Raw genomic sequence first — 13,725 nt, forward strand, 5'->3', positions numbered from 1 at the left:
AATAGTTTTTGTTTTAAATTATACAGGAATATAAAGCAACTTTAGTTTTTGTTAAGAAATTAAAAAAAATTGTTTTCACATAATGTACTAAATTGACCATCAAGCTGTTTTTTTTTAATTCTAAATATTCTAATATTTGCTCTTTCTCTCAGAAAACATTTTATTAAAATAATTTAAAGTATTACTAAAGTTTTTTCAATTAAATTTTGTGAATACCTCTAAGATTACTAAAAGGATTTTAGTTGTTTTTGAAAAAAGACGCTTTCTTGATGAATATTGCAATAGGGCTGGATTTCCGATTCATATTATGTTCTTGGTCCTCACCTAAAAGTAGCACTTTTTGCAACAAATTTTAAGTAAGTATACAAATTTTATTTTTCGTCGGACAAATTTACTTATGTATCCAAAGAGTTTCTTAAACATATTTCATGTATTTTAATAATAAAAAATGTACCTTCAAAAATATGTTGTTTTCCGAAATTGAAATGCTATTTAAGTTCTCAAAAAACTTGAATTTTTCAAAATTTTCATTTAAAAATCGTTAGATAGTTTTTTTTTTTTAAATTTTGTATATATGCATATTATTTTTCAGTTTGAGTTTAGAAATATTATTAGCAGTTATTTTGAGCGTATTAATATACATTTTCATTTTTTAAAAAAAGGTGTAATATTTTTAACTTCCCATAGGAAGTTATTGTAGTGAGCCCGAACCAATGACGCTAGAAACTTAAGTTAAATTTTATATTATATATTGTAAATATATTGTAACGTGATACCAAACCAACATATTTTTGTAAAAAAAAAATCCAACTAACTGTTTTTATAAATGAAAACAAACTGAACTGAAATGTGTCACCTCAAAAATTTTACGAATAAAAATCATTTCATCTCCAAATCAATTTTGTTCAACGAACAATAACGTTTTTAACATCTTTTAAAATTTTGAGAAAAATCGAATTGACAGTTTTTTTTTACAAAAAATAAAGACCTAAAGAAAAAAATTCATACAAGTTGGAAGAAATTGATTTTAAACTCATATATCTTTTCGAAGCTTTGAGATATTGGCTATAAACTGCTTTTATCTCATAAAAAACATTGTTTTCACCATTCAGTAAAGTTTTGAGAACAATCGAATTGACAGTTTTTTTTTTACAAAAAACTAAAAACTTAATCAAAATTTAACAAAAGTTGGTAAGAATTGATTGTCGACTCAATTATCTTTTCAAAACTTTGAGATAAGTGCTTTAAACTACTTATATCTTTTAAAAAATATTGTTGTCAACATTCAATAAAATTTTGCGAAAAATCTAATGGACAGTTTTTTTCACAAAAAATAAAAACCTAAAATTAAAACATTAGTAAAACTTGGTAAACATTTACTTTCGACTCAAATAGCTTTTCAAAACTTAAAAATATTGTTCTCAAACTTTTTATTTCACAGAAAATATTGTTTTCGATATTCAGTAGTTTTTGTTTTTATAAAAATCCAAAAGTCCCTTTTTTTATAAAGAAATAAAATCTACAAAAAATAGTACGCAAATTTGGTAAAAATTGATGTTCGGTTCTTGATATCTCTAAAATTAATTTCATTCATCCAATTTGTAAAAATTTAAGAAATGCTACTAAAATTGGTAAACATTTGATTTCGACCAAAAATATATTTAACAAAATTAGATTTTCAAACTAAACTATTTCTTTATATGAAAAATATTTTTGGTCATTTTAAAAATAATTTAACTGACAATTTTTTTAAACCTACACGAAAACCAACAAACTTTTAAGCAGGACAAATTGACAGACGAGATGGGAAGTTATCAGTGTGGGTCGTATCCCAGCCTCTTTTTAAATTTCTTTTTGTTAGAAAATTACTTCCAATAGGAAGTTATTGTAATCTGTTCGATTTGTCGATTTGAAAATTGTAATATTTCTCTATGTTTTAAGGTCCCTAGAGTCTAAATACAAGATTTTTAGAAAGATATATATGTGTGCGAATGTATGTAGGTTGGGGACGATTTTTTCGTCGACTATATCTCAAGACCTAGAGGAGATATCGACTTCAAATAAATGTGGCTATGCCGATAATAATGCAGAAAGATGCATAAGGGGTTTAAACAATTTGAGAAAAATCGAATTGACAGCTTTTTTAAAAGTTGGTCCGCAAACGGACCGCGAAAGGTCAAAAGGCGGACCGCGGAACCACGAAAGGTCAAACTTAGCCATACTAACTATTCAATTTAATAACATATGTACACACGTATGTAACTTTAAACAAAATTAAAAAATGCTTCACAAACACCCAAGCAAGTGCGTTTGCAACTCCTTTACGCAATTTTAAATATGGCTGCTAAGCACGTATTCACAGACTAATAAATTAAGTTGAATGTAAAACATCTTTTTTTTTGTAAGTAAAATTCTGCAGTCGAATCAGTTGTCAGTCTTATTGTGAGATGGAATTACGGAGCTTTCGTTCGATATCGTTTTATAATTGTTCGTGTTTACAAACGTTTCGTACCAATGATATGGATCCTAAAAAGCGAAAAGTGGACAGTAAAAACATTAAGTTTCTGAACGAGTGGACTGAACAATATTGTTTTACTTTAATTAAAGAGCGCAATATACTAGCTTTAGCTTTTCTAAAAGATGTTTTGAAATATTTAAATGAGCTTAACATCCAGTTACAAGGAAATGGGAAATTAATATGTGATTTATTACAAAGCGTGTCCACTTTTCATTGTAATCTGGATGTTTTCTAAAAAGATATTGCTAAAAAAGAATATATTCCTTTCCCAGCAATTCTTGAATATAAAAATAAGAACTCTGAAGAAGAAGATATTGCAGTGTTTTCAAACTTTCTATCCAATCTTCAAAGCGAATTTGCAGTAAGATTCCAAGATGCAGTAGCAGAATGGACTGTAGTGGCTGCGAAGTTATTCGATCTTTCAAAAGCTTCATTACTTTTGGAATTATTTGACCTTGAAAAAGATATTTCATTGCAAATGTTTAAAACTGCATCCTGTGAAAAATTATTAAATTATCTACTATGTTTGGCTCGACTTATGTATATAAGCGAAACGTTTTCTCAAACATACATTTTTTGAAGAAGAAATATCGGTCGAGACTATCAGACGCCCACCTTGATGACACTCTTTGCATTTGCTGCTCCTCACCTGACCCAAACTATACAAAATTGGCTCAAGACCATCGTATTAATTTTTCTCTTTAATTTCATTAATATAACAGTTACTTAAATGAAGCAAAATAAAAATTACAAAACTTTTTTGTTTTTTTTTTCTGGATCTCGATTAAAATGTTTTCAACCGTATCTGGACCTCACTTAAAACTACTTGCGGACTCCTGGTTTAAACTAATTTCATCTTATCGAAAACTAGCTGACCCGGCCCAGCGTTAATGTGGCTATCTTTTTTTGTCAAATTACATTTTTATCAGCTATTTATGTTCGAACAAATGAGTATATTACAAAGTTGTTAGTAAATAACGTGTGACAGTTTAATCTTACAGTTTAAAATCTTAGTTATTTTGAACTATAAATACTTTCAATTTCAATTTAATTTAGCACTAATCGGTGCACAATATTTTAGGTTAACTTGCCTTTCGTGAACACAAATAAGTTCGACAAGCAATATGTAGGTATAGCTGCCCACGAGAAAAACGTGGATATTCCAAATCTAAACCACAAATGGATATTGTTGAGCCTTGAGACTTTTTTATAGACATGTCAAAATCTAAAGGAATTTGAGACTTTAACCTTTTGGCTGCCAAAATAGCCCGTTGGCTGAGCCAGTAATGATTCAAGTAATTACTATGTATATTTGAAAAATACTCTATCTTTCAAGTTGGATGTTGTTTTCGATATTCAGTAGCAATTTTATAAAAATCATAGAAGTCCACGTCTACAAACAAAAGTAGGTACGTGTATCTCTCGTATTTCGTTAATAAATAAAGGTATTGACTTTGAAACAATTTGCTTCTGTGCTAAATTTTCTTAGAGGGTTTTTTAATTGGCACGGGTAGATTTTGGCGCCCGTGGCGGCCATTCCGTTTTGGTAACATCTGTCAAATCTTTTGTTTATTATTCAATTGTTAGTGTTAAATCCTCATGGCAAAGTTATAAAATTCAACTGCACGTTAAAATGATAACATTTTATTATCAAACAAGTGTTCGTTAACGCAAACGTTGCGCCCATTGCGTCTATTTTAAGGTAGACGTGGTGGCGCTTCAGAGTCGACTCTTCAACGTGTGGTGGCCAAATATGAGACGACCGGTTCGGTATATAACCAGCCAACATCCGTACGTTTAAGGAACGCAAGATCAGCCGAGAACATCGCCGCGGTCCGTGAAAGTGTACAGAACACGAGGCAGTCCATTCCTCGCTGTGCACAAGAACTCGGCCTTTCACAGACTTCAACTTGGCGAATTTTACGTCGGGACTTGGGCCTACACCAGGATCTAACTGATCCAGGAGCTCAAAGTTCATGATTATAGACAACGTCGTCTGTTCGCTGACTGGTCTTCGAATCGTTTAGAAGAGGACCCCAGTTTTGGCCAAAAAAAACATCTTTAGTGACGATTCGCATTTTTGGGTGAATGGTTGTGTTAACAAGCAAAATTGCCGATATGGCCTAAATTGAACCATTTCAACATCTACCCGCCCTTATTAAAAAATCTTTAAAAGAAATAAAAACTTTCAAGAAATTGTACTAAAATTTATAAACTTGGTTTTCGACTAAAAATGTCGTTAACAAAAATAGATTTTAAATCAAACTATGTATTTCATATATGTAAAATATTGTTGGTAATTCTTAGTTAATCTTTTAGAAAAATTTGACTGACAACTTTTTTAAAGTTTTTTTTTTTTTCAACAACAACAATTTTTTTTGGACAAGACCTTATACTGCCTTTTTAATATTTATTGATCAAAAATGTGATTATCCAGATTTAAGAAAAAAAGAGCCTGGGATGCGATCCACACTGATAACTTTCTATCCCGACTGTCTATATTTGTCTTGCTTAAAAGTTTGTAGGTTTTCGTGTTGAGTTAAGAAAGTTGTCAGTTGAATTATTCTAAAAACATTTAAAATTACCAAAAATATTTTTCATATAAAGAAATCGTTTAGTTAGAAAATCTAGTTTTGTTAAATAGATTTTTAGTCGAAAACAAATTTTTACCAATTTAAGAAGGATTTCTTAATTTTTTACAAATAGAATGAATGAAATTAATTTGAGAGATATCAAGAACCGAACATCAATTTTCACCAAATTTGCGTAGTATTTCCTGTAGATTTTATTTTTTTTTATGGAAACACGGACTTTTGGATTTTTATTAAAAAAAAAACACTGAATATCGAAAACAATATTTTTTGTGATATAAAAGAAGTTTGAAAACAATATTTTAAATTTTTGAAAAGCTATTTGAGTCGAAAGTAAAATGTTACCAAGTTGTAGTATTGTTTTTTTTGTTATGTTTTTATTTTTTGTAAAAAAATAGATTTTCCTTAAAATTTTACTGAGTGTTGACAACAATATTTTTTGAAAGACAAGATAAGTTTAAAGAACATATCTCAAAGTTTTAAAAAAATATTTGAGTCGAAAATCAATGTTTACCACCTTATATAAACTTTTTTTTTCGATTTTTTGTAAAACAAACTGTCAATTCGATTTTTCTTAAAATTTCACTGAATGTTGACAACAATATTTTTTCAAAGATAAAAGTAGTTTAAAGCTAATATCTCAAAGCTTTCAAAAGATATTTGTGTCGAAAATCAATTTTTAAGAACTTTTATCAATTTTTTATTTAGGTTTTTATTTGTTGTAAAAAAAACTGTCATTTCGATTTTTCTCAACATTTTTCACAATATTTCTTATAAGATTAAATAAATTTGAAACCTTAACCTCAAGTTTTTGAAAAAAATATTTGAGTCGAAATTTAATTTTTACCAACTTTGAGTAATGTTTTTATTTTTTTTTAACAAAAAACTATCAATTACATTTTACTCAAAATTGTATTAGATGTCAAAAACATTATTTTTCGTTGCACAAAATTGTTTTGAAGATGAAATCATACTTTAGTCGTAAAATTTTCGAGGTGATTTTTTTCAGTTTTTTTGAGTTATAAAAAAAACGTTACAATATATAATATAAAATTTAATTCAAGCCTCTACCGTCATTGGTTGATGAGATATTTAGGTTTAACGAAAATGTTAACCTTTTTTTTAAACTGCTATGGTAAAAAAAACACCCACGCAATTTTCTTGAGAGCCCTTTCTGCATCTTTCTGCCTTAACATATGTATAACAAAATGTATTGGAAGTCAATATGTGGTATGGACGACGAAAAAAACGTCACGAACGTAAAGGCGTACGAACGTACGTACACACGCACGCACATACATCTTTCTAAAAATCTTTTATTTCGACTCTAGGGACTTTGAAACGTCGAGAAATGTCAAAATTTTCAATTTATGGGAAGTTTAAATAAATTAATGTTTTCAAAAATTTACTAACAAAAAGAAATTTAATTAATTATTCAAATTGAAGAGAAATCTAATTTTTATTCACTTTTCTATACAAAGCACCATGGCAACACTTTGCTTAATGCCTTCCCGAAATGTTATCTGTCCCATTCTCTGCAAAGTTTAAATTTCAACCAAAATAAAAAAGAGTAAACCTTAATAAGAAAATAAGAAAGAGAATGCGACTAAGAACAAAACTTTCCAGTGTGCTCCCGGAGAATTCCACTATCCCCCCTTTTAGCTACATAAATGTTTCAGGAATCTTTTCCAATCACAAATTTTCTTTGCCACAAGCACAACGAATCATGCAACATTTCACCCAGCCCATGCCAGGCTAGACCAGGCAGTGTGTGCCCCATGAATCTGCATTCGAAATTTTTAAAACTTTATACGTTCTGCGATCACCATCGACGGCGGACTTGATCGCTCGACGCTCTTTTACAATCTTTTATACGCTGTTTAGTGTTTTGTGATTTCGAACGAATTTCTTCTTGTTTTCTTATTCGAGTTAAAATATAATTTAATTTATTTTGCAAAACAATAATTAGTGTGCTCCGAGTTTTGGAATCTTAACAAACATTAAATTCCAAGAGCCCTAAAAATAAGAAAAGCGATTTCTTTGTGCTTTTTCTTTTTTGAAAAAACGAAGGATTACTTTACGAGTACACACGATTTTTATCGGTCAGTGATCTTACACTTATGATCGTGTTTTATGTCTTCTGCTCGGGAGAAAATATCGGAATAAAAATTTGATTTTACATGAATTTCGTGTTTGTTTTTGAGTGCTTACTTTGTGCAGCTGATTTCTGCTGATTTTTACGCGTCTGTGTCTGCGTCTGCGGCGACTGCATTTCCTTTTCCCTCCCCTATATGCGTGCGTGCGTTTAGAGAGAAATTTATTGTTTTGTATAATTAGTGGAGAAAAGATTCATCTACCTACGAGATAGATACATATTTATCTTCTAGATAAATGAACTGGGAGAATAATAATTATGTGATGTTTGCATGTAGCATGTGCATTAAATTTTATAAATGAAAATTTTTATTCTCAGCTACTAACTGAAGGAAAGAGATAAAGAGAGAGGAGAAAGAGACAACGAGAAGATACAAAATTTAGATACAAAAACAACTTTAAAGGGGAAAAACGAGTGAAAATAAATCAGAAAATAATACAAAAACAAAAAAGATTATTATGGAAATTTATTAGAGCGGAAAAAAAAACACACAGTGAAGTGAAGTGATCTTGGTTTGATATTAATTTAATCTCTTGATAGGAGCCTTAATTTATGTGCAATTTCTGTTTCTGTCGTGTATTGTGCCTTGAAACTATCTTTGGGCGTCTTAGACTATTCGCCGCCAATAATTTCTTTGTTTTCTTTATTTGAAAACGATAGCTTTCTAACGGTTTTTTGGTTCTTTCTTTTATATTGTTCTTCTGGCCAAAAGAAAATTGTTTGTTTTGTTTACTATCTATACATATTGTGTTTTTGTTTATCATTTTTGATTGATAAAATAATTTTCCATAAATGAAAAACATCAGGAGCAAGTTCTCCTTGAGCAATGATCATATCGAAAGATCTGTTCATTTTTGGTGAACAACTTTTGGCAAACTTAATTGAGAGCGGAAGTGAAAACTTATCAACTAGTGATTCCATCGTCTACGGCATCGTCGACACCGATCAACATCACCATCAGCAGTTATTAAAGATCGAAAACGAAAAAGAAGATATCATCAACATTTCACCTACAGATACAACGATCAGAGTGGCGGCGGTCACAGAGGAAGACGAGCTGGCGGTTACAACGGAAGTTGGTGATCCGACAAAACAGCATTTGTTGGTGGAAAAGGTTGTGCCGCGAATTGTGGTCAAAGGAGGAAGAACCGGAGGAGGAGGAGGCACTATAGTAGCACCACCACCAGCTCCACCACCACTGGGCACAGTTGAAATCAATATGGGAAAAGTCGTGCTGGGAGCAAATACAAGGTTCGTATTCGTATGAATTCACAAATTTTTATTATTTTTATGTGGAATAGTGGGGAAGTCGGTTAAACGTGAAAATGTCGACGACGCGCAACGCGCGACGCGATGGTTGTTGTTCGGTTAGGTTCGGTGCGGAAAATAGATGGGAACTAGGTTTTCGCGTTAACCGGATTGAATGGGAGGAAAAGTTGTAATGCAAAAAAAAAAGTACAAGCAAGTAAGTGTCTTCTAAGGCGATATGTGTAGGATTGAAAAAGTTGTCCGCGCGCACATATTAGAGAAGAGGAAGTAACCTACTTTTCTTGCATGAACTGATTGGGTCTCAGATTAGAAAATTTCAAATGTCATGTTGCATTTGAATGCAATCACAATTGACTTGTTGGCATGGTTAGAGCCAGAGGTTGGGTACATTAGGTAGGTACCCACAATTTATGACGATGATAATGAAATTTTCACATACCTACCTACCTAAGTATAGGTATTTTGAGACTGCAAACACTTCCTTGTTACAAAGAGAAAACGAAGACTCATTCAAAAATTTCTACTGTTTGATTGTTCCAAGTAATTGAATATCTAATAACTTAAATTCTGTATTTCTAACTTCAATAAAAGGTGTTTTTTTTGTTTGTTTTTGCAAGATGTTAAAACATTATTATATTCAAAATACTGAAACATATAGTTATACATCATAAAGTTAAAGGATTTAAATGTTGTAGGAAGTAAGATGATTTAACAATTTGTTAGTGAAGTTACACAGTCTTATATTATACACGATTTGTATCTACGGCTTCAATACAAAATTAAAAAAAAACATAAGATTCAATTGACCCTTTTCTGAAAATAGCTCTAAAACATCTTCTAAGAAAGGAAGCTTTATAGAAATTCCAGCAACGACCATATACTCGTTCAGTGACCCAATTAACACTGGAACGGACGGAAGACTCTATTCCAGAACTTGTTTGATCTGTAGACTTAAACAAGGAGTTTGTTTATGTTACAACAATAAACCAAATAATAATGTTGGGTATTTCAAACAAATTTGATTTCAGTGTTTCTCGACTACTTTCTCCGCGTGGCAAAAGGTCAATCGAGATCATCATCGAGAATCTAACCAAATTTGTGTGTGTAATTTTTAATGTAATGTTTCAATTAGCTTGATATTCAAAATAGTTTTTAAATATACATGCGGTTATCTATTTTGGGGTTCAAAAGTAAACATAAATTAAAACAATACAAAATATATTTTTCATTATATTTCTTTTTTTATTATAAAGTTTGAACGTTGAAGTTATATGTGAAACACTACATAATTTAATGACCACCACGCGAATTGTTGCAAGCATCGATTCTTTTGAGGTAATTTTTGCCCAGTTTTTGAGAAATATTGGGCGGTTTTTAAGTGCTCAAGAGTTAAAAAATAAAAAAGTCCAGCGGTGTTAAAAGGCCTGATCATTATGGCCAGTTGATATCGCCACTACGAGAAATTACGCCTTGAAGAAATGTCTCTTGCAATAAAGCCATACTCGATGGAGTTTTCAGACATGTAGCACCGACATGTTGAAACCACATTTGCACACATTGAAAATTCTAAAAACTCAGTTAAAGAAAAAAATCCTATGAGAACCGTTTAGCAATATGAAAAATCCAACTGGGACGGTCTCAATGAATTCTTCAGGAACTTTAACTGATGGACACTATGCTTCCTCGATAGTAACGTGAATTCCAGCGCAGATATGGTAACAAAATTAATTCTTTGTGGAATGCGAAATGTTTTCCCGAATAGGGTGAAATCTATCAAACCCAAGAGAACTCATGGTAAGGAGGTTATTAGGTCAGAGATGTAAGATTCTGTTGTTACAAAGCCAACCCGATTGAGGAAAACCGGAATAATTTCAAGCAACCTAGAAAGACCTGTAAATGTCATATTCGACGAACCAAATGTTTGCATGATCAGAAATTAAGGCATGTCCCAAAGGTAGTAAAAATGTCTGGTCATTTGTCAAAAACGTACGAAACACCACTTCATCCTCGGTTCCAACGCTCGTCCACAATGACACTCCCTATGTAAGCTCGATTAATAAAGCGAATTTTCTTGCAGCACAGTTTGGTGTTAATTTGACGCTACCGCATAGCTTTATGAGTCGTCCTGTTCTTGAGAGCGTAAATGATGCTATGTGATGAATCTTCTTTCGCACTCGTGCAGTTGCAAGAGTACTTAAAGACCTAGACATACACAAATCCGCTGGGACGGATAGTATCTCCCCAATAGTTTTGAAGAAGTGTTCTTCAGCGCTGGCAAAACCACTGCGTAAACTTTTCCATCTTTCCTACTCTACAGGTCTCTTTTCGAGCGGATGGAAAATAGGATTTGTCCAGCCTTACCCTAAAAAAGGCGAATCCTCCTCTCTCTCTAACTATCGTTCCATAGTACTCACCCCTTTCCAAGGTCATGGAAGCACTGATTAATTATCAGCTCAAGAAATATCTTGAAGAACTGGTCCACTGGTGATCTCATGGTTTATCTCACCGAACAGTGGAACAAATCTTTACATCGTTTTGGAGAAAGTAAGATTATTGCACTTGATAGAGTTTGGCCCCAAGCTCTCTTTTCGAAAATGCGTGCTTTTGGTATTGATGAATCTCTTCTTCGTTGGATTAGAAATGACCTTTTTTAACCTTTCAATACAAGTTGTACTGAATGGATCTAAGCCTGAAATTCATAAAATAAATACTGGTATTCAACAGGGCTCTGTATTGCCTCCGACTCTCTTCCTTATATTCATAACTGATCTTGGATTCACATTCTTGTCCTTCGGATGTGGAACTTAAACGGCAGCGTATGATAAGCTCATTAAATTCTGATCTCGACAGCATTGCACAATGGGGAACCAAAAACCGAATAGAAATTAATGCTTCGAAAACTCAATGTTGTCTGTCTCCTGTCGTTAAAGCCTTACCCACCCCCCATGGCGCTAACCATGAGCTGCACTTACATCCAGGAAACTAATCAACTGTCAGTACTCGGTATGTTCATCACAGATCACCTTTTATGGAGTGATCATATATTTGGTATTGCCAAAAATGTCGGTGCCAAAATTGTTCACTCCTTCTGATCTGGCTGTAATTTACAAAGCCTTCATTCGTCTTAAACTTGAATATAACTCGCATATTTGGGCAGGTGCCCCTAAAACAAGTTTAAGTATTTTGGAAAGGATCCAAAAAAGAGCTTTGAAAATGAAGAACTATAACCGAAAAAATTACTTCACTTGAACGCCGACGCAATGTTTCATGCTTTTCGTTGTTCTACCGATATTTTTATAAACAGTGTTTTGTCGAATTAGTCAGGTGTATTCCCTCCTCAAACAATTCAGCCGTAATACTCGTACTTCTAGGAATGCACATCAGTTTAACCTTAAACTCAATTTCGGACTTGCCGTTAAGTATAGAGATTCTTTTTTTAACAGCACATCGTTAATGTGGAATGCTTTACTCAGCTCTGTTTTTCCCTATTATTTTGATATTCAAAACTTTAAGACCAATGTGCATCTGTATCTCCTCTTTAATCCTTCTCTATTTTCCTAAAGCTCGCACTGTGTTGAAACTTTAAACATGTTAAGGGTATTAACAGCCCCTTGAGTGCCCGTTTATTATTAAAAAAAATGACACCGTGGAAAGTTCAATATTTTCATATGCAACTAATGTTACTGAGATTGAAAACATTCTAGATACACTTGGAGTAGATAATGGCTGAATCACAAACACGCTTCAGGCTCGGCTTCACCTGACGTTTACGAGTTCAGCCATAGGAATTCAATGCATGCTATCAGAATGGAGCTAAGACGAAGCAGGACCACCGTAACGCATAAGAAGACGAAGCTGAAGCGTGTTTGTGATTCAACCATAAGGCTCTAGAATTTGATGAAATCAGAGCAATTGATATAAAAACCTATAAATATGTCTTTGCTCCTATTTTATGCAAATTAATTAATTTGAGTATAACTCAATCAAAAATTCCATCTACCTTAAAAACAGCAGTTGTAAGGCCGATTTACAAAACAGGAGCAAAGAACCAACTAAGCAACTAAATGCCTATATCAATTCTTCCAGTAATTAAAAAATGTTTGGATGGTGTGATTGCCAACAGGTTGCAATGTTTTGTTGACAAACATCCATTGATTCATAGAAGCCAGTACGGTTTTCAGAAGGGTAAAAATACAGGAAAGTTACTTGGTGAGTTTGCGAATTGTGTCAACGAAAAATAAGATAAGAGACATCACGTATTAGTAATCTTCATGCATTTCAGTAAAGCGTTTGACACATTAATTCACTCAAATCTTATTGAAGCTCTAAGAAGAATTAGAATTCGTGGTTCTATGGCTGACAGAATATCTACAAAACAAAACATTTTGTGTTAAAATCAAAAATGCTTTGAGTGGAAAAAAATGATATGATATGGAGTTCCGGAGGGATCTAAACTGGGTCCAATTTTGTTTGTCTTATACATTAACGAATTGATACGACATTTCAAATAGAGTATTCCCTTCGCTTTTGCTGATGATACGGCTATTGTCGTTCGTCATAGTTCTCTTGATACTGCAACAAAGATAATTCAAGAAGATTTAACGGCTTGGTAATAAATGCATCAAAAACAAAAATGATGCATATCAGAAGTTCACAGTTTAAACCGACAAAACAAAAGATATATTTACAGAATGATGAATGCCCTAAAACGCCAAAAGAATGCATCGAATTAGTTAGCAACTATAGACAGTCATTTTTTATGGGATAAACACATAGACAAATTTAGGATGGGCCTAAAGAAAGCGATGTTTGTACTATCTCATCTAAAATAGCACACTAACCACGATGTTTCGATGTTTTAAAACAAGTGTATTACTCGTTGATGGAATCTAGGATACGATATGTTATACTTGCTTGGGGTAATGCAGCTAAAACCCATTTTATCAAAATTCTAAACATACGAAATGAAGTTTTTGATACTTTTTAAGAAAACAAGATGTAATAGTGTAATAGTTGTTTCAAAGTTTTGTTTGTACTCCGATATTTACTAATTTGACCTTATTTTGTTCAAAAGCCTTTAACATGTGCGACACAATCTTGAATCTTACTTTCGAATGAATTTAAAAAGACTCAAATATCATTTCAACAATTGATATGTTGTTCTGAATATGCATCACTGCTGCTTTTTTTTT

At 32.3% G+C, this 13,725-nt stretch overlaps 1 protein-coding gene across 1 annotated transcript in view; it reads left to right on the top strand.

Annotated features, from left to right (window-relative positions):
* The first annotated feature begins 6,900 nt into the window (after positions 1-6,900).
* Positions 6,901-13,725, top strand: part of LOC129952803 (uncharacterized) — a 61,688-nt gene continuing 54,863 nt past the window's right edge. Inside the window, exon 1 of the mRNA XM_056065636.1 lies at positions 6,901-8,515. Within this exon, the coding sequence (XP_055921611.1) occupies positions 8,091-8,515 (425 nt within the window). The 5' untranslated portion in view covers positions 6,901-8,090. The remainder of the gene's footprint in view (positions 8,516-13,725) is intronic.

The sequence above is a fragment of the Eupeodes corollae genome, chromosome 3 (assembly GCF_945859685.1).
Source record: "Eupeodes corollae chromosome 3, idEupCoro1.1, whole genome shotgun sequence".
In the NCBI taxonomy this organism is placed as follows: domain Eukaryota; kingdom Metazoa; phylum Arthropoda; class Insecta; order Diptera; family Syrphidae; genus Eupeodes; species Eupeodes corollae.